Source organism: Molossus molossus, unplaced genomic scaffold (assembly GCF_014108415.1).
Source record: "Molossus molossus isolate mMolMol1 unplaced genomic scaffold, mMolMol1.p scaffold_m16_p_1, whole genome shotgun sequence".
Lineage (NCBI taxonomy): Eukaryota > Metazoa > Chordata > Mammalia > Chiroptera > Molossidae > Molossus > Molossus molossus.
In genome coordinates, this window is record NW_023425344.1 from 242341890 (window position 1) to 242368826 (window position 26937).

The window sequence follows — 26937 nt, forward strand, 5'->3', positions numbered from 1 at the left end:
GGGGGGGAAGTAGCAATGAATTGAACATGCTTACCGCCCAGACTCCCTTGCAGCTCGGGGTAGGGGGCAGGAGACCCTGTTCTGGCTATTTAGATGTAAGTGGAAGTCCCTGGGTGGGGCTTCCAGGAAAACTTTTGACAGGGGCAGACTCTGGGCTGGTGAACACACAGCACAATACGAAGGTGATGTGTTACAGGACTGTACACCTGCAACCTATATACTTTTATTAACTAGTGTCACCCTAATATATCCAACTAAATTAAATAGATTGTGGCTTCTATTCATTTATCAAGGGAAAAAAGAAAGAAAAAGGGCAGATTCAGTTGATATGTCCCTCTGGGTTTTGCCCATTCCCTCCCTTCTGCCTGGAACACAGAAGTAAGCCCAGAGGCACAGCAGCTGTTTTGTGACCAGAGGTGACAGGCACAAAGAAAAGGCTCATATCCTAAAGAACAAGAGGAAGAGGTGGCTCCATGATTCCCTGATGGCAGGGCTAAAAGCTGCCATCGTCATCAACTGCGTACCCCGTGACTTCTTAGCGCAAGCGACAAAACAGCCCTCCACTCTGATTAAAACCATCCGGTGCATCGTGAGTGATTTGCAGCTTAAAGCATTCCTAACTTACGTTGGATGAAGCTGCCTACGTGTACCTACACATTCTACAGCAACACGGAAAAAGGTAACGCCCTGGCTGGGGTTGGTGGGGTTATGATAAAGGGGTTTATGGCCACAGGGTCACTCACCCTTTCATAGTAGTGTAGGAAAGAGACTCTCTGTTTTGAAATAAGTGTGTCAAGGCCAGCACAGAACTGGGCTTGGTGTCCCTTATCAGAGCAGGGCCAGTACCACTCGTGTGTCTCATTTCTCAGCGTGTGCCAGGAAGCCTTTCTTGGTGCCTCCAGCCCCCGCTGCCCGAGAATCCCTGTCCTCTATCGGGCATGTCCCGGTGGTCCCATCTGCCATCTGTGATCATGTCCCCCTGGCTAGGATCTGAGTGCGGTGGGCCGATGGAGAACAGGCAGTTTCGGAGTCAGAGCGGGGTCTAGGTGTCCGCCCTTCAGCCCTGTGATCTCAGCTGGGCTCGTTTCCTCCATACGCCTGTTTCCTCAGCCGCAAATCCCAGAATATCCACGTGAAAAGTAAAGGAGAGGGATACACGTCAAAGCGCGGTGCTTAGTCATGAGTAACACGGGTTAGGTGACCTAAGGGAAGTGCTCTGGGGATTCTCACCCTCACAGGAAAAGGGGGAGGAGCTCCAGCCCTGCAGCCCCCTGTTCATGCTCCTCTCCTGCTTTTTCACAGCCAGTGGCCCTCTCAGCCACTTCCCAGACTTGGGCCATGCAGTGCCACCAAGGACCACTAGGTGGCAGACACTCCTCTCACACTGAGGTTTGGAGCTGGATGTCCTCTTTGGGGAAAGTGTGTTGACTGTTGATGGGAAAAACTCACTGTCCCTGTTAAGATTTAGCCCAGCATGGCCAGCTGTCAGCCAGCGTGGAGAGTGGGTGCGGGTGAATGAGCCCATGGAGTGCTTCCGGGAGAGGTCTGGATTGAGCTGGCCCCAGCCAGGTGCCCTGCAGCTGCCCGGCTCTCCCATCTGTCCCATAGTTGCACAGTGGTGGGAGCAGCAAGGAGAGGCTAGAAGGGGGCTGAGGTGCCATCAGCCTAAGCGTAGGCTCTGTTTCTGATCTCCCCCGATCTCTTGCATCACACAGATATGCTGCTGCAAAGAAAGTGGGAGCCCATCACCGTCCTTTGCCAAACGACAGCAGTGGAACCAGCGGGGAGACCGTGAAGGTCCCAAAGAGCACAGACTCCAGAGTCCAGGTGCGGGCTTCTGGCTGGACACAGAACTGTTTGCTAATGTGAACTGAGAAACACAAGAAGGCAGAGCCCAGCTCCACCGCTCCTCCTGCCCCCAGCCACCTCTGCAGAGCGCAAGAGTGCCCAGACCGTTTGAAACCCCAAATCCAGCCCAACACCTTCACTTTCCTGAGCCAGAGAGGTTAGGCGACTTGCCCAAGGTCTCTAGCCAATCAGAGGCAGAACTGAGACCGAAATCCAGTCTCCACATCGTTGTTTTTTTTAATTCCTCACCCGAGGATACTTTTTCCATTTGTCATCAGATAGAGTGGGAGGGAGGGAGGGAGAGAGAGAGAGAGAGAAATATAGATGTGCTAGAGCCACATCAACTGGTTACCTCCTGCAAGACCCGCCCAAGGCAGGGGACAAACTGCAACGGAGGTACGTGTCCTTGGCCGAATCAAACACATGACTCATTGGTTCGCGGGCCCACGCTCTACCACTGAGCCAGACCGGCCAGGGCCACACCGCTTATTCCTACATCCTGTGTTACTTCTCTTTGGTTTGAGCAACTGAAGTTCTCAAGACTGGGGACTCCCTGAGGGCCCACCTGTGTCCCAGGCATCTCTGAGCTCTGCAGAGGACCAAGGGCAGGGACCGGTCAGCAGGGGCTCTGCCTCCCCCAAGTCAGGACCCTCTTTCCTGCTTTGGCGATGGAGCTCCCCGTGTACCACCACCCAGCTAGGACACGAGGGTGAAGTGGGGGATACAGTATCTGCCCCTCTGTTCTTGGGCCCAGATACCTCCAGATAGAGGTCTGACAGCCAGCAGACTTGAAGGATGGGAGCCCCTGCCCATCTTGAAGACCCCAAGTCATCTCACAACAGGAGGCCAACAGCTGTGAGGCCAGGCCTGTCCTGGGTGCTGTGACCTCCCGCCCTGGCTATTGGACTAGGAACAGAGATGCAGGGAGGCATCTGTGCCAAACATGCCACCTCCTCGTGTGAGCAGCATGAAGTTTTCCCCCTGGCCCCCTGGGCAGGGTCTGATGCTGCTGGGGGGAGTGGTGTACAGCAGCCCGGTGATGTACTTCCAGCAAACACCCCACGGATTCCTGTGAAATCTCACAGGGCCAGAGGTGGGGTGGGGTCTCTGACTACTGAAGTCTGGAATGGGACCGACTGCAGGGCACTGAGGCAGCCTTGGGTCGGAAACTGTACACTGTTTTAGACCTTTACGTATTTATTTGTACCTTCGCTTGTCTCAGACACACTGTGGCCCAGAATAGAGCAGTGCTCTGCCCACAGGACCTCCCTTCCCCCCGCCCCCCCCCCCCCCCCGGAGCCCGCAGGCTTCAGGAACAGGAAGAAGGGTCCCAGGAGGCCACGGCACGATTGGGGTGAGCGGTGCAGCTCCACAAGGAGAGAGTAGTTGGGCCAAGGATGTCCCCGTCCTGTCCCTGCTCAGCCCTGTGCCTGGCTTGGTGCCCCATTTCAGATCCTGGTGGCCAGGGCGTGGCTGACCACTGTGCTCAGACCATCCGGACGCAGAGCCTCCTGGTCTCACTCCGTCCTTTGTCTCTAAGACTCTGTACCAGCCCCGCGGGTTTGGGGCCAATCCTTTAATGGGATTTGTAAATGATTTCTTCCCAGGGAGATCATATGCCCACTATGGAAAACTTGGAAAACAAAAAAAAAAAAGCAACAAGAAGACTCTGTGCTTAGCAACTCCCTTGGTCAGCTGAGCCCTGTCCTGCCCCATCACCTGTCTCACCAGTCTACTTCCTGTCGTCTCAACATCCACTAGATGTGACCACATGTGAAACTGGCTTGTTTGATTGTCTGTTTAAGGTCTGACCGCCCCACCTTCCCACTAGAATGAGAGTCCATGAGAAAAGGGACCTGTTGCACCTGCCACGAAGGAGAAGCTCAGCGAGTATCTGTTGAATGAATGAGTACATGGCATTTGCCCAGGTACCTATTAAGTCTTAGTCCTTTTTTTGTTGGTTTATAAAAACGTTTTATATATTAAGGCTCTTAATTCTTGGCTTGCTGATTTGTGGGAGCACTTTTCCCTGGTTTACTGTTAGTATCTTATTCTACTTATGGTAGTTTCTGACATGTTCTGATCTTTAGAGGTTACATGTGTGGCAGCTACAAGACCACAGTTCACATTCCTGCTGGAGTGCTGGGTTGGCTGCTGTACTTTTCAGGGGGCTAGTCCTAGGGAACGGAGCGCTCAGTGTTCGAGACAGGAAGCCGATCTGCTCACAGCCCCTACATGGAGCTTCCTTGCCTCCCACTCCATTCCCCCCCCCCCCCCCCAGGCTTATGGCCTGTAGGAGGCAGGGCAATGCTGTTTGGGGCCTCTTTCCAACCCCTTAGCCTTGTGGTGCATGTCCAAGGCTGAGGACACCAAGGAGGACAGCCTGTGAGGGCCTGAGGTGGAGTCCCCAGAGTGTGGACACAGAACAAGGCATCACTCACTTTCACGAGACTATCAGCCTCACCTGTCTTGTCCTGCACTACAACCCAAGTGCCTGACATAGGGCCTAGCACATAGCAGGGGCTCACCGAGTAGCTGCCAGATGAATAGATGAATGGGTGAGTGGATGGATGGACGGGTGGGTAGGTATCTGGGTAGATGAATGGGTGAGTGGATGGATGGACGGGTGGGTAGGTATCTGGGTAGATGAATGGGTGAGTGGATGGATGGACGGGTGGGTAGATATCTGGGTAGATGAATGGATGGGTGGGTGGATGGACAGATGCATGGGTGGATGGATGTACTTACTGAGTGGATGATAATTACTACTAAAGAAAGTCTGGCTTCTACTGAATTCCTACACCATCTGGAAGACAGGTTGTTCCAACTGCAGGAAAATTTTATTATTTAATTAAAAAATATTTTTTCTTTATTGATTTTAGAGAGAGAGGAAGGGAGAGAGAGAGATAGCAACATTGATGAGAGAGAACATCGATCAGCCGCCTCCTACATGCCCCTCACTGGGGATCGGGCCCACAACCTGGGCATGTGCCCTGACCAAGAATCGAACTGGCGACCTCTTGGTGCATGGGTCAACGCTTAACCACTGAGCCACACCGGCCAGGCCAGGAATTTTATTATAGAGAAGAAAAAACTGGATCTAGAGGTCCAGGGCAGAAGCCAAAGTTACATGTGACAGTAAACTTCATGGCTTTACATGCTCCTCTGACTGTCCAGGAAATAGCAGAGTTGTTGCCGAGACCACCACAGGCTAAAAGTGCCAACATGCAAAGAAGGTGGGTTTAGCTAAAACCCACAGAGCCCAGAGGGGCCACCTGGGGCCAGGGAGTCTTGTTTCACCCTTTGAGGCTGACGTCTTAGAGGGTCATTTGGGGTCCCTCAGAGCTGATACCCGGGTTGGCTGCACCTCTGGGATTCTTGGCGGAGGGTGACCGAGGCTAAGTCGGTGGGGGGAAGTGGGGGGAAGGAAGAAATGGGAAGGAAAACTGAAGGTGGGTGGAGTAGGCCACATGCCAGGCATTTTACTCATAGCCTGACCTCCACCCACTGACAGAGGGCCTGTCCCAGGGCTGGATGAACAGGGGGGCTCAGAGACCACAGGGCACCCCAGCCTGAGAACTGACCATCGTCCCTGCTCAGACTCCCCGTGGACACTGCCCGCTGCTTCAGCCTTATCTTCTACGCTAACAACTGCTGTTCTCTCTGCGGGGAATGCCTTCCCCCCCCCCCTTTTTTTTTTTTTATCCTCACCTGAGGACATTTTTCCATTTTTTGTTCAGATAGAGTGGGAGGGAGGGAGAGGAAGAGAGAGAGAGAGAGAAACATCGACATGAAAGGGACACATCGAGTGGCTGCCACCCACACGACCCAACCAGGGCCGGGGACAAACTGCAACCGTGGTACGTGCCCTTAGCGGGAACCGAACCCGGGTCTCTCCGGACCGCAGGCCAACACTCTAACCACTAAGCCAAACTGGTCAGGGCCTTTCCCCCTTCTTTATCTGACTGGCTCCCAGTCAATCTTCCATGCTCAGCTCAGGGGTCACCCCCTCTAGGAAGTCTTCTTTGACTGCACAGCCTGGGTAACATGCTCCCATACCCTCTAGGCTTCCCACCTTTACAGCATATGCCAAGCAGCAGTGACATGGTCTCTTCACCGGTCTAGCTCCCCTGCTGATCTGTGCGCTCCACCAGGATAGGGTCTGTGTCAGGCCCTGCGTTGTGTCCCCAAAGCTCAGTGGAATCTGGCATTCAGGAGGTGCTTATTGGGTTGCCCAGTATACCCCTGGCATGGCTGGTTGGGGGTGTGCAACAGGCCCCTGGGACCCAGCGATGGGCCCGGGGCAGTGACTCACCTTCCCCCAGCTGCAGGGCAGGGTCCATGAGCTCCATCATGTACTCCACGTTGAGGAGCATCTCCGTGAGGTTGCTGCGGGCCAGCACATACATGAGCACGGGCAGGAAGTCGTCTGCCCCGTAGGGCTTCCCTGGGAGGAGGGAGGAGGCAGGAGGAGGTGAGTGCGAGGCTCTTGGGAGTGGTTCCCAGGGGGCTAAAAACAACGATTTTCTGGGTAGGGGGTGGTCACCCCTAGAAGAGGAACCTTCCTGCTTTCTTATGACTCTCGGGACAGGGGTGACCCCGGAATCAGACTTCTTGGGGTGGCCTGTGACACAGTCCGGGTTTTTTCTTTTTAATTAATTAACTAATTAATTAATTAATTAATTTTGTTACAGATGTTTCTCCTCCCCCCCCCAGACACTCTCCTCCCTACCCCACCCCCACCCCCACTCTGTAAGCATTGTCGTCTATGTCCACTGGTCACGCATACATGTGTATAAGTTCTTCGGTTTATCGCACCCCTCCGCTCTGCCCCCTGCCCCCAGTCTGAACCATACTCCTTTCTATGTCTTTGCGTCTATTTTGTTCATCGGCTTTTTTTTGTTCATTATATTCCACAGATAAGTGAGATCTTGCAGAGTCCGGGTTGAGAAGGAGGAACTGAGAAAGGGGTCCTCTGCGGGGTGGGCAGGACCCGGTCTCTTCCCCTTTCCTGGATCCTCCCCCTCAATCCGCTTGCTTGACAGTCAAGGTCACATCACACTTATTCAGGGACCCACCCAGGAGCACTGTCTGTCTCATGCTGATGTCTTCTGGGAAGGCTCCCTGTCCCTTTAAGCACACATCTCCCTCTCCACCTGCCCAACGGAAAGCCCCCCCCTCCCCCGTCGATGCTGTCAGGTCAGAAACTCCCCAATTCCACCTGCATTCTTTTGGTTTAGGCAGAGCCCTTCATGAGCATTTCTTTTAAAATGTACATGCCATGTGGCTGGTGTGGCTCAGTGGTTGAGTGTTGGCCCATGCACCAACAGGCTGCCGGTTCGATTCCCGGTCAGGGCGCATGCCCAGGTTGTGGGCCTGATCCCCAGTGAGGAACGTGCAGGAGGCGGCCAGTCGGTGTTCTCTCTCATCGATGTTTCTCTCCCTCCCTCTCCCTTCCTCTCTCTACAATCAGTAAAAGAAAAACCATGTGAAGCCTCTGAGAGGAAGAACCCCTCCCTCTGCTCTCGTGGGGGATGGTCACAGGGCTCGGAGCCTTCGGACCGGAATGGACGCCTTGGGGAAGAGGAGAGGGTGGAAGGTGGGCCTCCCCAGTTTGACTCTGAAGAATGACCACGCGGCAACACAAAATCCAAGGAGGGCGAGGATTCCTGCAGGGACAGAATCCTCCTGGAGTCCCTCCGGTGGTCTCTTGGCCTGCCATACAGGCGCACTGAGGACCAGGACAGCTTGACTGAGCAGCTTTGCACAGTGAGGGGTGGCCACTGGGGTCCCCAACTCCCTCCTCACCTCCTCCTACCTAAGGGAGGCCAGGGCTCAGTCAAAGTCTCCAGACTCAGCTGGAGTTACCAGGCCTGGGCATGGCCCCGGAAGAATCATCAAGCCTTGGGTAGGATGAGCCATCAGTCCGATACCTGCCAAGCCATGTTTCACAGAGGATTTAGGTGACCATCAGGAAATACATGATAAACCAGTAAAATCGAAATAAAAATGTAAACATCAGGACAAACATAAGTTACCAGAGGGAGGTATAACACAGAAGAAATAAACACACATAAGCAAGAACTCACACAACGGCTCCTTTGCAGCCACAAATTTGGCTTTGAGTCTCCTGGTGGCCAAAGTGAAACGGAAAACACAATCAGCTACGTTCTTCTCATGGTCCCTGAGAAAATACACCTGTTTCTTGGAGGAAACCAATGATTTGTCTAACCCTAGGGCAAAGATAAAATGTCTGTGTGTGGCTCCATTTGGGGGACAGGATTGGTGGGTTCCCACAGCACATGAGGGCAGTTTCACTAGTGATGCACTGCACGGCCACAGGGTGCAGCTCACGACGAGCACCCCCAGTGGAGAAAGCAGATTTCGTAGCTGACTGTGCCTGTTCACATCAGTTCCTTATCACAGTTACACAAAGGAGCTGTTTGCCCATCTTACGGAAGAAGACTGAGGTTCAGGGAGCTTAAGTGACTCTCCCTTGGCCCTCATATTCTGAAGTGATGAGAGGTGAGTGGTGGAGAGCTAGGCGTCTGGCCTCCGGCCCAGGTTCGAATCCCAGCCGTCCCATGCACTAGCTGTGACCCCTGGATGTTCCTTTCCTTCTCTAACCTTGGCAGAGAGGTTGGAGAGCGAGAGGAGGCTTGGGAATGAAATGAAATGATGTCAGTGGTCAGTGCTTTGCTGAGCTGTAGTGGGGCCTGTGGCAAAAGGAAAAATGTGTGCTCTTATAGCTACTTAGCAAAATATCCCCTCATATTTTGAATGCTCACAATCAAAACACATGACTGCAGACCAAACCCTGGGTTAACAATCTGTCCGCATGCCGTGCTCAGCCGTCACAACTCACACGAGCCCAGGAATCACAGCTGGTTGGAATGATGGTTCCCATTGTCCAGTGCAGGCTCACGAAACAGACAATACCCTGTCTTTGCTTAAAAGGCTGCTATCTTGTTCATCATAGATTTTTGTGCACTAATTTTTATTTTTTTAAATATTGCATTAAAATGACTTATCTTAACATCAGACCCAGCAATTCCACTCCTAGTTACGTAGCCAAGAAAGATGAAGACATGTTCACACACACACACTCGTACACACATTCATAGCAACATTATTCATAAAAGCCCAAAGGCGGACCAGCCAAGATGTTCATCAGCCGGCGAGTGAACAGACAGAATGTGGTCTGTCCATACATTGGCACACTGTTTGGTAGCAGAAAGGAACAAACCACATTCGGTGACACCGATGAACCTTGAAATCATTATGCTACGTGAAAGGAGCAAATCCCCAAAGACCTCCTCCCCCAGTGTACATATTGTATGATTTCATTTACACAAAATGTCCCAAATAAGCAAATCCACAGAGAGAGAAGCAGACTAGTAGTTGCCAGGCACTGGGGGTATGGAGTTTCTTTTGAGGGTGATAAAAATATTCTGGAATTAAAGTAGTTTTGGTCATGCAATTTTGTGAATACAGTGAAAGCCATTGTATTTGAAAAATATGTGCATGTCCTGGCCGGGTTGTTCAGTGGTTAGAGCGTTGGCCTGCGGTCCAGAGAGACCCGGGTTCGGTTCCCGCTAAGGGCACGTACCTCGGTTGCAGTTTGTCCCCGGCCCTGGTTGGTCGTGCGGGTGGCAGCCACTCGATGTGTCCCTTTCATGTCGATGTTTCTCTCTCTCTCGCTCTCTCTCTTCCTCTCTCTCCCTCCCACTCTATCTGAACAAAAAATGGAAAAAATGTCCTCGGGTGAGGATTAAAAAAAAAAAAGTGCATATATAACGTAATACATATATATGCATATGTCACACACACACACACACATACATATAGAAAATATGTCTTGATTAGTGAGTTTTTTGGCAGCTCCTTAAATTTTGCATCCGAGGCAAGTGCCCTCACTGAGGTGGTGCTCAGGGCAGTGGCTGGCAGCTAGTGCTCAGTGAGCAGCAGCTGTGACAAGCAGGCGCTGGTGCAGGGCGAAGTGAGTCAGAGCCGGTCCCAGCCCTCAGGACTCTGCCAGTCGAAGGCCAGTGGCCACGCCAGGGACTGTGGTTCTGGGGTCACTGACAATTGTCACTGATCTTTGGCTGCTCAGCTTCATTCTAGCCTGGAATGAGTGCCAGAGACTACTTTCCTCCTCCTCCCCCACTGTCCAGTCTCATTTTCACAGTGACAGAACTGACTTTCAGCTGGGACCTGGCCACGAAAAAGAAAGACTGCATTTCCCAGCTTCCCTTGCAGCTAGGTGCAGCCATAGATCAAGTTCTGACTCACGGTATTCCAGGAGGAAATGCGGTGTTCAGCTTTCAGGTCATGCCCTTCGAGGGGAGGAGCATGTGGCTGGAGAAACCGCTGGGGACGGTGGAGTGACGAGAGAGGAGCCTGGGTCTCTGAGGACCTCGTGGAAGAGAGGTTTCACACCAGCCTATGCTGGTACATGACAGTGAAACAGATTTAGTTTGTGTAAATCACTAGTGTGTGTGTGTGTGTGTGTGTGTTAACAGCAGTCTAAGCTATATCCTAACTTCTACAGAATGTGAGCTGCAAATACCAGTAAAAAGTGCTCCCAGTTGGTGGTCAGAACAGCTAGGCCATGGCACACCTGCTCGTTTGCTCATTCATTCATTCATTCATTCATTCATTCATTCACTCACTCACTAAAATCCTCTTATAACCACCCCGTACCTCAGATCCAATTCTTCTGAATTCGAGCAGGGACCAGGAAGATGCAAATAAAAGAGCTTTGAGAAAGGCAGGAGCTCAATGCTGAATGGAGGCATTCTGTTCCCACCGCCCGGGATCCCACCCCGAGAAGCCGAGCCAGCACTGCCTCGATGGGCTGAGTGGACATGCGTGTCTCCACGTTTCCACGCGTCCGCTTTTGGTTTTCCGGAGCAAGGTGTGCCTGTGGCCTGCCTTCCTGGCCACACTCAGTTTCTACATCTGCAAAATGGGGCCAGCAACACAGTCCCTGATGGTCTTTCAGAGTTTCGAGAGCATAAAATGAGAATAAGAACATACAAGTGATTTGGAACCCATAAAGGGCTAGGGAGAAGTGAGCTATTACCAGCGTCTATGTTTTGTTTTCTCGGGTGGCCCCAGTTTCTCTACCTGTAAAATAAATAGGCTGACGGGGTTGTAACACACAGCACTGAAAACCAGAGTCAGACAGACCTGTGGTATGGAGTCTCAGCATACTGCCCACTAGCTGTGTGACCTTGGGCTAACTGCTTTACCTCTCTGAGCCTGCATTTCTAGTCCTGTGTGAACGGACACAGAGCACACGGCGTCCTCTGGGGTTTGGGTGAGAACTCTATGGGATGCTTTACGTGGAGTGCTCCCACGATGCTCCCATGGCAACACCCATGAAAGACCACTCATCACATCGCAGCTCGGTGCTGAGAGGCTCTCTGATGGTTTGTTTCAGGGTTCCCACGCCCTCCCGGCACTGAATCAGTCCGTTTGGGAGAAAGCCTTCCCATAAACCTTTATGAGCCCGAGACATGACTACACAGTTTCCCGGGGAAGATTATTTTGTGCCTGAAGTTCTCATGTTGATAACGGAATTATTAGAACCCTGGCATCCAGGAGATTCTCTTCATGTTCGATTTATGACTTAGGGAACACGGGGAGTCAGGCAGCAGGAATGAGAAACAAAACCTTGGCTGTGCCTTCTGGAATTCACCGCAGCTCCCACGTGGGTTTAGGGCTGATCGGATTTTCACTCTGCCTCTGAGAACATCATCTTTTGGGGGTGTTACTTTCATAACTCAGCAAGGCGTACAATCAGGCCGCTCTTCTGCTTTCGAGCAGTGCTTCTCAACCAGGGCGATGTCGCCCTTGAGGGGCCATATGACAGTGGCTAGATGGCTTTTTGGTGGTCACACTCAGTGATGCTACTGGCGTGGAGACCGGGGATGCTGCCGCACACCCGGCAGTACACAGCCCTCCACAGTGCAGAGTGCCGAGGTGAGCACTGCTGAGGGACAGTGACCTGCAGCCACAGGGATGGTCCAGCTCGGGCTCGAGGTTTGAGACGGGGGAAGGGAGCCCCAGACGGTGGCTCTGTGGGGACATTTGCCATTTCCTGTTTCTTCTCCTCTTGAGAATCTTGGCTGACCCTCAGGACTCCCACTATGTCATGTTCAGCCACCCATTGCAGGGGACTCCTGCATCTGTCCCTCCACCTACCCATGAGCACCTTCTCTGTCTCCCCGGAACACAGAGCATGGCAGGGGGCCAGGTGAGTGAATGGGTAGATGGATGACTGCTGAGCTCCCAGCAAGGTCTCAGAGTCGCTGACTCAGCACCAACTCTGATGAGCCTCTACAGCGACTCCAGGAGATCGTCCCCATCAGGGGCCAAGCCAAAGTGTGTATCATCTTTTCCTGGAAACCAGCCCTTGCTGGGACCTTCCCTTTCCTATCAAGGAGCCCACTTTCCCCCCAAGTCCTGAGATGCAAGGCCTGGGGGTCCCCCGTTTCTTCTGGGGCTCTCTGTCCCCTGTGGCCACTCAGACCAGAGTCTTCCTGCTTCCTGCACTCCCCCTTGGCTTTCCCAGCCCTACTCCCCGAAGCCTGCCTCCCAGCAGGCTCTCTGTCCTTTGATCTACTCTGTCTACTAACTCATCTCCCGCACATACAGCTCTGATCGTGCTATGTCTCTTCACAAGAACCATCGATGGCTCCCCATTGCCTAGGGAATCAAGTCCTGATGTTCAAGGCCTTCCACACCTGTCCCACATGGCTGGCCCTACTCTGCTCCAGCCACGTGTCTAGTCGATGGCCTCAGCACTGTCGCCTGCACGCCTGCCCCTTGGTTTCTGCCACACTCCCCTCCAAAGGCCTGTGCCGGCCATCTCCCACACAGCACCAACATCGGTGTGACCTTTCGAAGACGCAATGCGTGTTTTATGAACATTGTACCGATAGATTCCTGTAACAACTCTGTGGGCTGTGTTAGTCATTATGCCTACTTTACAGATGAGGAAAGTGAGTCCCAGAGAAGTTAAGCTTCTTGCCGAAGGCTCGAATCTAGTTTTTTTACACTCACAATCCCATGTTCCTGCTTCTTCAACACTCTTCCTTCAAGTTCCACCTCTGCCATGAAGCTCTCCTGGGTTGCCTCAGTACGGGTGCTTACTCTCCACTATGCAACTTCCAACTCAGAACGACACGGTGCCTCCATCACCCCCACATAACATCCACTGTGCTGACTGCTGGGCCGTTCCTGCACTCCACAGGCATGCTCGCTCTGCGCCTTCGCATGCACCACCCCTCTGCCCGGGCACCCTCTCGCCCTCCCCTTACTACCTCTCATCCTCTCCTACATCCTCAAGTGCAGTTGGATGGCTCCTGCTCCCACTACCATTCTCTTTGACTGTTTCAGAGTCTGCTCTTCTCAGACTGTGAGCTCCCTGAGGGCAGGGATGGAAGCTATATGAGCTTGGGCAAGCTGCTTAATCACCTTGAGCCTCTGCCCCCATCCCAGTCCCTTTCCAGCCCTGCCACAGAGCTCGGGACATAGGACACGGACAGTGGACCGCATTGAGGCCAATGCATGTTCCCACTGGGCACTACTCTGTCCTGCCCAGTACTGGGCCACGGCCAAGGATCCTAGGACCACTGTGGGTCGTAGACATGGTGTGCTGGGAAATGCTTAACAACTGATTCTCTAGAGAAAAAAACAGTTCTGATTTTTAGTGTTTGCCAATTTCCACGACATAACCATTTCCACAATGGTCCATTTCGGCTTCTACCAACATGGCTGTGGAGTAGGGAAGAGACGTACACAGTTAGCTCTGATGAGCTGACTGAACACATCAGTGGCCTTGGGTCCACCAAGTCCAACCTCACTGAGGAAACAGGCTCAGAGATGGGAGAAATTGCTCCAAGTCCCACAGCTGGTCACGAGTGGAGCTCGGACTAGCATCTGGGCCTCTCTGCCCTGCGTGGGTCAGAAATGCCCACACAAGCTCCCTGATCTGAGAGCTGTTTGCAGACAAACACGAGCTTCGGGCAACGCTTACGTGCACCGGCTCCCGGCGATATTCCGGGGGAGTCAGGGCTGCATCCCTCTTCCTGCGCAGCCAGGGCCCAGGCCCCGTCTCACCCTGTGCACGGCGGGGCCCCCGGCAGTCGCAAAAGAATTCTCCTGTGATCAGAATGTCTGTCTTTCGTGAATCAGAGATCACGTACACCTAACTGCATTTCCTAGGGAGTTCTGCTTCCCGCCTGCAGGTGTGGGAGGAGCTGATCCCATTGGAAAGAGCCTGGGGCCTTGCGCTGTTTTACTGGCTGGGAGAGTTCGGAGGGGGGCCCGATGAAAATGAGCTGAAGCCTGCTCACCTGGGTCACGCAGACTGAGGGACACTGGATTACAAGGCCCCCGACTCTGCCACTTGAACTAGCTGATTTGGGGCCACTCATCTGAAAACTGGGGATAATAATAATAAAACTCACCTAGTCTGTTAGGTAGGGCCCTCGTGAGCATCAAATGAGAGGCTGGGTTAAACAGGGAGTTTTGTCTTCTAGGAAGCATTATCTAAAAGAGGAGTTGGCGCCCTGGCCGGGTTGGCTCAGCAGTTAGAGCGTCGGCCTGAGGACCAAAGAATCGAGGGTTCGATTCTAGTCAAGGGCACGTACCTCGGTTGCAGATTGGTCCCCGGCCCAGGTTGGGGTTGTGTGGGAGGCAACCAACCAATGTGTCTCTCCCACATTGATGTTTCTCTCTCTCTCTCTCTCCCTCTCTCTCTCCCTCCCTCCCTCCCTCCCTCTCACTCTATCTGAAGATAAATGGAAAAAATATCCTCAGGTGAGGATTAAAAAGAAATAAATAAAAAAAATAAGAGTTGGCAATTTTTTTTTTCTGTAAAGGGCCAGAGAGTAAATATTTTTAGTTCCACGGGCCACATGGTTTCTATCCTAACTATTCAACTCAGCCGTTTTAACAAAAGCAGCCACGGACACTGTGGAAATGAGTGGACGTGGCCGTTTCAGTAAGAATTTACGTACAGCATCAGGTGGCGGGCCAGAGTGGGCTGCAGGACGTAGTTTGCAGACCCCTGATCTACAGGAAGCATCTGTCATCTCATCGGAACTGCCCGCCCTGATTTGCTGGCTGGGCCCCTCGTGAGGCACCAATCCCGGGGCCGCACAAGGCTCACGGCTGTGATCCGCTTGGCCCTTAACCCCTCCACGATGCCCACTTAAAGCCACCTTCTCTCTCCAGAAGTCTTACCAATGACCTCACTCCCCAACTGGGTTCAGCGTCTATAATGGGCTTCCCTGGCCCCGTCATTGCAGAATGAAAAAACCAACATTAGACATTCATGTTTGTATTAATGAATAAGAGAGGCCCTTATCCCCCACCCCTAGCCCCCAACCTGGGCAGCAGACTCCTACGACACTCCTGGACCCCGACCTGTTCATATATCCTAGTAGCATGTTTCAGCATCCGATGGTGTATTTGGTGCCTGTTTCCTTGTTTGTTACCTGTCTCTCCCCACTAGAATGGAAGCTTGACGTGGGCAGGACTTTCTGGTGCTTACTGTTTATATCCAGCGCTTCCACAGGGCACGGCCTGTAGTAGGTGCTGAATAAATATATTCGCTCAGTGAATGGACAGCGTTGATCTCACAGCGCCGTTGCTGCTTGTTTGACGCTGTTTATCCGCTTGAATTGTGACCACTGTACAAACAGGGGCTGGGTTTCTCTGTCAATATCCATATTGTCAATGAGTGTCTGTTAGACTGTTGGATGAATGGACCTATTTGATAAAAACAAAGGCTGGCAGGAAGCAGAGAGCACCTAGAACAGGAGGCGTTAGACGTACTTTGGCAGTGGAAGCCTGCTGTTCAGGGGTGTTTCATACAGAAGCTGGCTCCTCTGGCTGGTTCCCTGACGTGGACGCTGCCCCTCTTTCTCACTGAGCCCTGAAGCTGCGCTGTCTGGCTGTTTGCCCTCGGGGCAGGTGCGGCTTCAGTCTCAGTTCTGCTTTGAGCAACACCACATCCCCGTGGAAATCACTCCAGCTCCCTGGGTTCCTCTTCAGAACGCAGCCCGCAAGCCAGCCTGCGTAGTTGTGGGCTCACAGACCTGAAGCCAAAAGTCCCAGCCTGGCTGGGAAGACATGAGGCCACCATGACGTGGGCCTGCCTCGTCTGAGATCACCTCTGGTCCCAGGCACCCTGGCAGGCAGGGGAATGCAGCAGTTCAGCAGAGGACCTGGATCCAAGTCCCAGGTCCACCACTCACCTCTCCAGGGATGACCCTGAGCATGCTGCTCAAGCTGGCTGAGCCTCAGTTTCCTTGGCTATAAAGTGGGGATAATAAAAGTCTCCACACTTTGTGGGTGGTTGTAAGGGTTCAATAAGACAAATGGAAAGTGATTAGCATGGTGCCTACAGGGTTACTGGCATGCGAAAAATGTTAGACATGGTTATTATGTAAAACAGGAGGGTAACATGTCTTATAATCCTCAGAACGTGACATCTTAGAGAGCCTGAACCCCATTTCTGTTGTGGGGTATAAAAACAAGCTTGTGCTTCCCTACTAGGCTTGGCTCATATGTGCGACTCTCTCTCCTGGACGTCAATGTCCAGGGCACATCCGTCAGCCTGGATCCCCGAATGACTCTATGGAGCAGAGCCCACGCCTCCCCCGCCCTCCTCCTTTTGATTGGGCATAAGGACTGAGAAATCCACTTCTATCAAGTTAGAGATTGCAGGGTTTATCTGTTATAGCTGCAAGTGTTTCCTTAACTACCCATCTATCTAGCTACCTATCTATAGCTATTTCAAAAACACCAGAAAGAAATCCATCAAGATACTAATCCTATTTTTCCACAATAAACATTAGTGACTTTTGTCATGAGAAATAAGTTTAGATTTTTTTCAACAAAGATTTTAAAAAACCACCAGCCTGAACTTCCTCTGTCCTCTCCACCCCCAGTCAGTGTTACAGGCCTGTTGTTTCATGCTCTGGGGTCTCTGTCGAGTTTCCTTCCCCCATCCGACCGCCAGCCCCTGTCCCAGCCTGAACAGCTGCAGAGCCTGAGCTCCCCGTGTGGGCCCTGCCGGGGAGGTACGTGGCAGCGGGCCTGAGGGATTTTGGGACTCCAAGACTCCTTTGGGCCCCACATTCAACCCCCTTGCTGCTGGGTGCCCTGTCCCCCAGGGTCAGGAGCCAGGTTCCATTTCCTGAAATCTAGGGTGTTGAGACAGACTATGAAGGAACAGAAGGCGGCCTGTTGCTTTGGCTGCTCTCTGGAATGTTGCCTGCGTTAGAAGAAGGTTCTTGTTTTTTTCTTGTTAATCCTCACCTGTCGATATTTTTTCAATTGCTTTTTAGATAGAGTGGAAAGGAGGGAGGGAGAGAGAGAAATATTGATGTGAGGGAAACACATCAATTGGTTGCCTACTACATGTGCCCTGATGGGTCCCAGGATTGGACCTGCAACCTAGGTATGTACCCTTGACCAGGGAATCGCACTCTCGACCTTTTGTTGTGTGGGCCAACGCTCTAACCACTGAGCAACACCAGCCAGGGCTAGAAGGTTCTTTATATTCTTTTTGAAAGAACCGCACGTTTGCAGACACTGCATTCCTCCTCCCTCGCTCCCCCTCCCATCTCAGGGAGGAGTTCTTGGCTTGAATCTCTTCTCCCCATAGCAGGTCAGCTATGTGGTCTTAGACACTGAAGAGGTGGGAATAACTTGTTTGTCAAAGTAATGGGAGACATGGTTCCTGAAGTCCTACCCTGGTCTCACCAAGCCTCGCGACATCCATGAGAAACGGGGGCTGCTCCTGGCTGCAGGATGGAGGGCCATGTCACCCAGAGCCACCGTGTCCGGGAACTCCCCGCTGCGCCTGCCTCAGGCCCTGTACTTACTACTGCAGCGGAGGAAGCCCTTGGTCCGGAACCAGGAGCCTTGGGGTCTGTCCCAAGGCTGGCGGCTCGGTGCAGTGACAAAGGCTCACGAGTTCTGCAGTGAGAAGAGTCTGGGTTTGAGACCTGGCCCGTCCATATCATGGGCATAAATAGCAACTACCTTTCTGGAAAAGACAGCCTGGCCAGTGACCTCCGGCCTCGGGTTTGCAAGCTTAGCCCTTTACCCTTTGTTCCAATGCGTCTCGCCAGCAGCCAGGCCCTGTGTTTATCCTGGTCTCAAGTGGGCGCTGGGTGGACCACTGGGTGCTATTGCCAGCAAGGTGTAATGGGACAGCTGCTTCCTCAGATGAGGGGGACTGCGGCAGGGCGGGAGGGGCAGGAGGAAGGGCTGATTTCTGCTTAGAGTGGGTCAGTGTGGAGGTAGGCGGGACCCAGGCTGGAGCCTGCCCTCCATGGGGTCAGCGACAGCTCCCAGGGCTCCTAGGCAGGGCTGCTGGCGTACGGACCGCTTTGGGTAGCAAGCCACTGGAAGCGCCTGGCAGGAGGGAGGTGTGAGCTGGACAGCTGGGGTGAAGGGCCTGGTTCTAAGAGGCAGAACGTCAAAGTCAGGAGAATGCAAGAGTCAGTCGGGATCTGGCTCAAAATGCATAACCTCTACCCCATCACGAGGAAATGTCTGACAAACACAGAATGAGGAACTTTCATTAAAAAGGATAAAATGGGTCTCCTCTTCCCAAAAGCAGCCTGAGGTGACCTCTGAAAATGGTTTGCCAGTCACTTGACCCAGAAAACCCCACAAAATCAAGAGGTTCAAATCCCTGTGTTCACTTTAAGAAGACTCGTGAGGCTGCCCAGGCCATCAAGGGTACGCACACCCGAAAGCCACCGAGGATCCGAGGACGTCACTTGACAGAAGCAATGTGTGCCGCTCCGTCATTACAGTGGTGCAGTTGGTAAGTGGCCCAGGCCGAACAGCGGGGCTGGACACAGGGCCGGTCGCCCAGAAGGTGCGGAGTTTTCGCGGCACCTGCTGTAAGATGCAGAGAGTGACGCCGGCCGTCAGGGTCCCACGGTCGGTTCCCTGCTCACTGAGCCGTCCAGGTGAGCACCCGCCCGAGGTGCCGGCAGGACGTCCGAGCGCGGGGCAGACTCACCCCCACGCGGCTCCCCCGCCACCCGCGCTGGTCCCACCGGGACAGCGCAGGCTGCTCCCGACCAGAGGGGGTGCCCAGGAGAAAGATACCCCGGAAGAAACGGAAACGTGTGGCCCAGGAGTAAATCCAGCGTAAAATAAATGCTAATAAAAGGAAAAGGAAAAATGATGGCGGATGGGCAGGGAACCTATATTCCTTAAAAACGCCAGTGTCATGAAAGATGAAGAAAGGCTGTGTCCCAAATTAAAGGAGGTCAAAGACACACGGCACCTTAACGTAATACCTGCCCTGGACGCTGAGCTGGAGGAGGACATGCAAAGGTGGCCCTCGTTAGGGCGAATGACAACCTGCGTACAGGCGGCGGTTTAGGTAGAAATACTGTGTCAGTGCGAACTTATAAAGCGGACAACTTGACTGTGCTTGCGTAGGAGAGCTTCCCTCTTCTTCGAAGAGTGCAAAGTGCTTCGGGGTCAAGAGTCCAGACGTACGCAACGGACTCGCATGTGAGTCAGAAAAAAACTAAGTATGCACAGAGATAGCATAGATGATACCACAAATGGGGTGAGATATTGACAATCCACAAATGGATGTTTCCATTTTAATGTACTATTTCTATTGTTGAAGTATTTGAAGTCTGAAATGATTTCCAAGTGAAAGATTTTCATAAAGCCAAAACATTTCCCAGCGGAACTGGTTATTTCAGATCTCATGTGGAACCCCATGTGAAAAACAGGGCGAGCAGGATTATCCGGGTGAAGCCTGGGTGGACCCTGCCTGCCCATGTCCCTTTGGTGTCCCCTGGGGTGCCTCCTGGAACCCAGCTTGGAAAGCACTGTGTGGGTTCAGCCTCCACGTTCTTAGGAACGTGGGGAGGGGGAGCCAATCCTGCATCCCCGTGTCCACCGGACGCGAGCTGGGTTGCACCTGATACCAGGACAGCACCGAGAAGGGAGTCCCCAGCCCTATTCTGTAAGTGAGAAGATCGAGGTTCTGGAAGGCAAGTACCCCCTTGGGGCCTATACCGTCCAGGTGTTTTCTGTGTGCTTTCTTGCCCCCTGCACCAAAGCTGGGGTTCAAACCCAGGCCCGTGAATGAACCCCAAAGCCACGGCTCTTCTCGGCAGAACGTGCTTCCTCCCAGTGAAGCAGCGGAGACTGGGAGTAGGGCAGGCGGCCTGCTGGGGGCAGAGGTGAGGCCGCCAGCAGAGGACACGCTGCCTGTGCCTCCAGGGGAAACCCCTCTGTGCCTGTGCCTGGGAGGAATCTGCATAGAGCCAGGCCGCGGCCTGGATTTCTAGGCTCAGGGACTCCCACCCGGGAGCTTGCAGCCTCCCTCGGTGGGGCTGAGCGCGCTGCTGCTCCCCTCTCACGTGCTGCCCCCCCCTCCCCGCCGCCCGCTCTCTGGTTTTCACTAAGAGAATTCGCTGTCAGTAAAATCCCTGTGTTTTAAGTTACTGTCAAGAGATTGTGTGTTTAAAGGAATTCCAGGATGCCCAAGCTTTCGGAATAAACTGGGGCTCGCTGCGAACGGAACCGCCCTTCTTAGGCCCACAGCTGTCTCTCTAGTAACGTCTCAGGGCCTGCAGTCCTCGGCCCGACCTCACCGCACGGCCCAGGGGGAGGCGATTCCCCAGACTGTTCTCTGAAGGGAGCTTTTCTAGAGTGAGCGGACCCAGCACCGTCCCCACGCACATGTTAACAATGTTTGCTGCGGGCCTTCGGCCAGACTGGCCTGCCCTTGTCCAAGGGGGATGGAGAGAATCGTCCTCCGGAAACCGCCACCACTGGTGGGGACCGGTAGGTGCTGTGCATTGAGGTCGACATTGCACATCTGCTGTTTCTAACAGTCACACGCGAATGACACAGCTTCTGAAGCCTCGGGAGTCTTAGTCTGAGTTTCCCTCTTTGTAAAACAGCTTCCTCAGGAGAGGAAACTGGGCCTTAAGGGGTTGATTCATTCAAGGTCACACAGCTGGTAAGTGACAGATCAGGAATTTGCCCCAGGTCTGTGTGGCTACAGGGCACTCTCCACTGCCCTGGCTGTCGCCATTACCCACTTGCTAACTGCACAAGCCTCCGGGGGAGGGGAGAGCGGGCAAGGCCCAGCCAGCGCTCTGTGCCCGAAGGGGTGGGGCCGCGACGCCTGCTCCCCTCGGCTGGGAGGCTCTTGACTTTGCAGCTCTTCCCATCAAGAAGGGATGTCTAGTTCCTCACTTCTTGACGCTGAGCTGGCCTTGTGACTAAACACGTCAGTGAAATATTGCGGAGTGGCATCATGCCAGTTCAAGCCCAGGCCCTCAGAGGCCTCCCAGCTTTGCATGTTCTCCCCGTCCACCCACTACTGCCATGGGCGCAAGCCCGGGCTAACCTGCTGGCGCACAAGAAATCATGGCCCAGTCACTCCCAATCCGGACCATCAACAGCCAATCAAACACCCAACCTCTGAGCAAGGCCGTCCTAGACCAGCCTCCAAACAAACCCTCCGACCACAAACCCAGGAGCCAGCCCCGCCCCGCCCCGCCCACCAGACCAGATCAGCGTAACCTCTCAACTGACCTGTGAGCAATCATACATGCTAACTGACTTAAGTGGCTGTTATGGGGTGACCTGTGTCCCTCCAAAATTCCTATGTTGAAGTCTTAACCCTCAGTACCTTGGAATGTGACCTTGTAACTGGCAATAGGATTGGTGCAGATATAGTTAGTTACGATGAGGTCACATTCTAGGGTGGGCCCCTAATCCAGTGATTGGTGCCCTTATAAAAAGGGGACATTTGGACACAGACATGCACACGTAAGAAACGCCACAGAGGACAGGAGGGATGCTGCCACCGCCAGGAACTACCAGAAGCTGGAGCGAGGCTGGAGCACATCCTTCCCTAGAGCCTTCCCGGGGAGCATGGCCCAGCTGACACCCTGACCTCAAACTTCCCACCCCCAGGACTGTGGGGGAAGACACCTGCCGCTGAAGCCATCCAGTTCGCAGTACTTTGTTACGACAGCCCTAGAGAGCAGAGCCCTTTTGTAATCCACACAGAGGCACAGTGCGGGCTGGCTTCCCTGCCTGCCTCCAGCTGACCACAGCCTCCTCCTGATGCCCAGGGAACCCTGCAAGGTGCCCAGGAAGTGTATCCTCACCATGCCCAGTTCTGCCCCAGCAGGCCTCTGACTCTGCAAAGGCTTCTGTAGTGCCTTCTGGAGGCTCTGGAGGCCTTGGTAGGCGAGGAGTCACAGACCCACACAATACTGCAGCCTGGAGAGAGCCCTCAGCCCAGTCCCCTCCAGCTGCCCACCTACCTGGGTTGCCGAGCGCCATGGAGTCGTAGATGAGCTTACAGGTCTTGAGAAGGATGGAGATCTTTTTCTCTGGTGAGTAGGCCTTGTGCATGCTGGCAAACTTCTGCAGGATCTTCTCCATGACGGGCATCTCCGGCACACTGGTGGTCACGCCCAGGTCAGTGGTGGTGGTGGCCAGGACCACCAGCTGGTTCTCCTTGAGCTGCTGCAGCGAGCCGTCCTTGCTGTGGATCTCACGTAGGCATGCGTTGATGGCTTCTTTCAGGGGCTTCAGGACACACTTGTACAAGGCAGACTCCACAATTGCTTCTGGAGGTGGGCGAGAGGAGTAGGGTGAGGTCGCCTGTTGCCCCCCAGTGTGGCTATCCCCATCTCTGATCCCTGGAAAAACATACTCACAGCCCCAGCAGTTACAGCCTGCGGTCCTGACACAGAAGGCAGTGTAGTACATTCTCCAGAAAGCCCCACAGGGAGTCCTCAGACTGATACATTGTATCCTAATGCTTTCCACAGGGCCTGGCACAGATTAAACTCTCACAGGGCTGCCTATTGGTACACAGCTTTGGAGGGCACTATACATGGGAGTTACACAGTGCACAACCTGTATAGTTATATTTTGAGGTCCTGGGTACTCAGTAAATATTGTGTGGAATTATTCTTGAAGTCTTTCTTTCAACCCCCAAATCCACTTGACTCCAGTCTCAAGAATACAGTCTATCCAGAATCGCACTTCTCACCGCTTCCAAGGCTGCCGTCTTGGCCTGAGCTACCGTCATCTCTTGCCTGAGTTATGCTGGTAGCCTCTTGCTCTGGCCCCTTACAGTACATTCTCAACCCAGAAGCCAGCATAATCCTGTTGTGGTGTTCGACCATGATACTGCTGTCATGAGAACCCTCCAATGGCTCCCATCTCATGGATAATAGAAGCCAAAGTCTTCCCTGTGCCCTTCAAGGCCCCTTGGTGATCTGTCCCTGTGACCTCTCTCACTTAGCACCTTGCTCACTCCCCTATGCTCATGCTGTTCCAGCCACACTGGTCTCCTTGCTGCTCTACCACCTGCCACGCCTGCTCCTGCCTCAGGGCCTTTGCACCTGCTATTCCTTTTGCCTAAAGAAGTCACTTCACAGCTATCCACACAGCTGATTCCTTCACTTGTCCAAATGTCATCTTATCCGAGAGGCACCTGATCATCTAGCAGAATGGGAACTGTCCAGGTTTGATGTCACAGCAGCTCTGCAACATACATGCCATTATCCCCACTCTCCTGATGGACCGACTCAGGCTCCGATGATGTGGGTCACACAGCTAGTCGGGGGCTGAACAAAGATTTGAACCCATATCTACTTGATACCAGGTCGATGTTCAGCTGCCTTGGGTGACAGTAGATAAATATTCTTGGGAAGTTTTTTTGGGCTCTACCCTGTCCCCAGAGGAAGGGCCTCAGCTACTATTTCCTCATCTGCAAAATGAGAGGCGTTGGCCCAGCCCTCCAGTGTCCCTCATGCTGAGAGCTGCCACATCTGCCCAGACCGGCTCTGGCCCTCAGGGCCACACCTTCTACTCCTTTCTCCGCTAATTGCTCCTTGTGACTTGTTTCCCTCATAAAACCAGGAGCATCCTGAGGGTGGGGTCCTGCCCAGCCTCTCATGTGGGTTGAGGTTCTTCCGCATCTCACTGGGCGCCTGAGCAGAGCTCAGAAGCACGAGGCAGACAGCAAAGTGGTTAGTTTGGGGGTGAGGGGAAGGGGGAGTTATCTGGGATGATCCCTCCCTCCCGCCCACACCCAGCCCCTGCCCCGCACTGACCCAGCTCCTCCTCAGAGTGCAGGGCGGGGTCCACCAGCGCCTTGAGCTCCGTGCTCTGCAGCAGGTAGCTCTTGAGCTGCGTCATCATGGTGCGGATCTCCTGCAGCATCTCCGTGCTGGAGGCCTGGCGCGCCATCATCTCCAGGCTGTACACTTTGTAGTCCTGCACCAGGTTGCCGAAGTAGGAGGCCTTGTCCTGAGCCAGCTCCACCACCTTCTTGTACAGCTTGCGGTCGTTGGAGAGAAAGGCCTGGAAGACGCTGGTGAAGCTCACGAGGCTCAGGCGGTGCCGCGCCCTGCCCAGGATCATGGAGGGCTTCTTCTTCACATTGGGGCTGCTGAACTGCTCCAGCTCCTCCTCTGTGCTGCTGGTTGAGTAGGAGTCTTGGTCTGTGGCCGAGGCGGGTATGCCCACACTGTCCGAGAGGGAGGCCAGGGAGCCCTTGAACTCTGGAGTGCTCTGGGGCCGGCTGCTGGCCTGGGCCTGTGGGCTTGGAGTCCCGGCTTGGGAGGCCGGGCTTTGGCCTTCTCTGGGTAGGCCGGGGGTGGGCTTCTCAGGGGCTATGCGCTCGGTGGAGAGCTCGGCGCTCTCCAAGGGGCTCGGGAGAAAGGAGGCCAGTTGCCGGGAGATCCGTTTCTTCCTCGGAGGCGGGACTGGTGGTTGCCGGGTCTTCCTTGACAACTCTGGCAGGCTGCCCGGATCACTGGCTTTGGCCACTGCTTCCTGTCCATGCTCTGTGGTCCTCTGAGGCCTGTCCCCAGGACTGTCTGAGGTCCCCTGGGGAGGCAGGCAGAGTGGGGATGCCCTGGAAAAACCCAGCTGTGCCGCTGTGCCCCTGTCCACCTTCTCTGAATGCTGGTCCTCCAGGGAAACCTTCTCGGAGACCCGGCGTCTGGGAGGAGCAGCGGGGATGCCCTTCTTCACTGGCCCTGGAGGGGCGGGGGCCTGCTGCGAGGGGCTGGGGGCTGCCCCTGGTTTCATCTCTTCTTCCCTGAGGGGGCCCAGGCCTGTGGGGGGGCATGGGAGCCTCTCACAGGCTGTCATAGGTAGCTGGCGTGGATGGTCTGGGGGGCCTAGGGCCTGGGGTGCCAGGTCGGGGTCAGATGCTGGGGATGCAGGAGGAAGGGCTTCTGGAGGTGGAGGAGAAGCCACTGGGGGAGAACTCGACAAAGGACAGGCCGGAGCTGGAGCAGGGGGCGGAGGAGGCCTGGGGGGACTGAGGAGAGGGGGGGGGGGCTGCTGGGGGCGGGGGTGCTGGGCGGCGAGGGGCCCACTTGGAGGTGGGTGAGGTAGAGTCAGAGGTGGCAGGCGAAGGGCCAGAGGGGCAGCTTGGAAGGGGTGGCCGGTCTGCAGGCAGGGCGCTGCCGCAGTCCTCGATGAAGATGGGATTCACGAACCACAGGCGGTCATTTCCCGCGGAGAGTTCGATTTCACAGGAGCAGTGCTCATCGTGGGAGGCAGACCCGGGGCGGGAGGCGGGGGGTGCCCTGGGGGCTGGGTCTCTGCAGTGTCCTGCTGGGCCGCCACCTGCTCGGCGGGAGTTCAGCGAGGAGTCCCAGAAGCCTGTGGAGACAAGAGAGGAAGAGGGGGTCAGTTCTGGTGCGGGGCCCCTGCTTAGTCAGGGGTGGCATTGTGGGCGGAGTGGGGACGGCCGGGGGAGGGCTGGGAGGGCCATCGCAGCATTTACTTCACTGTTCCCTGGGTTGTTTTCCTCTCTTGGACTGTTTTAACCTCTCCCACCACTTCCTGCCTCGAGAGGGGAAGCCCCGCGAGATCCTCCCCTGCAGTGTGGGTGGGGCCAGGTGGCAGTGAAGGCTCACTTCAGTTCTGCCCCTTGGCGTGAGGCCCGGCATGGAGGGCAGCAGTGACCCAGGGCGCAGGCCGTGGGGGCTGGAGGGGCAGAAAGCACAGAGTTCCTGCAGCTGACCAGCTGGGCGCTCGGGGGCAGGCTGCTTGACCTTCCTAGGGCTCCATCTAGACATCTCTAGCATGGGGGTCCCAACAGGGAAGATGCTTTGGGCCTGTGCTGGCCACCAGTCATTCTCTCCAGGAAGAACACACCTACGGATTGTGGCCAGTGAGCTCAGACCTGCCCGTCCGGGTGGGGACAGCTGCCCCCTGCAGAGCGACTGACTGGTCAGTCTCGGTTAATCCATGGCTCCAGCACCGCTGAGCCAAGTTCCAGCTCCCGCCTTTCTCCTGACCCAGCCTGACGACAGCCCGTGGCTGTGGCCACCACAGCACATCTGTCCCTTTCCAGGCATTGCTGGTCAGCGCCAGGTGTGTGGGGCATGCAACGTCCAAGCTGCAAGGACACGGGGGGCCAACCAGCCCCCCTCGGGAGTTCTGTGAGGATCTGACGGAAGCTCAGGACCCTCCGACAAGGGCACAGGGCACAATCGTGAGAATGATTTCAGTGAGCCTGCAGCTGCTCCGAGCTCATTCGGGCAGCTCGTCCTGGAACAGGGGCCCGGATCTCCTTCAACCTAACTAGAGGTTCAGTGCGGACTCCCCTGTCCGTGACGGGCCGGGTCTCCAGACTCTCACCTGCAGCCCTTCCTTCTGGGAACAATTCCTCACAAAGAAAATGACCAAAAACAACACCTGGGCCAATAACAGGAGCAAACATGCACTGAGTCCTGGCTGTGTGGGCTCCTGGCTTTACCTGGATCATCTCCCTGACCCCTGACCCCTGACCCCAGGCCTGTGGTGCCAGTCCTGACAGCATCCCATCCTGCACATGGAGAAAACAGACCCCGAGACAGCAAGGAGCTGGCCCACGGCCCGGCTGGTGAGCGGAGGAGCTGGGCTGGAGCAGGTCAGAGTCAAGCCCGGGAGCTCAGCTGCTGCGCTACGCAGCCTCCCTTCATAGGAACTTGCGACACTTCCCACCGCAGCTGCTGGGCCAGCGTCGGAGTGAGGGGG

General features: G+C 54.6%; 1 protein-coding gene across 1 annotated transcript in view; it reads right to left on the reverse strand.

The window, feature by feature from the left end:
• The window catches only part of RIN3 (Ras and Rab interactor 3), a 120161-nt gene that overhangs the window by 4896 nt on the left and 88328 nt on the right, over positions 1-26937 (reverse strand). The window contains 4 exon segments of the mRNA XM_036257257.1: positions 6164-6295; positions 22206-22514; positions 24012-25233; positions 25235-25575. Of these exon segments, the coding sequence (XP_036113150.1) occupies positions 6164-6295; positions 22206-22514; positions 24012-25233; positions 25235-25575 (2004 nt within the window).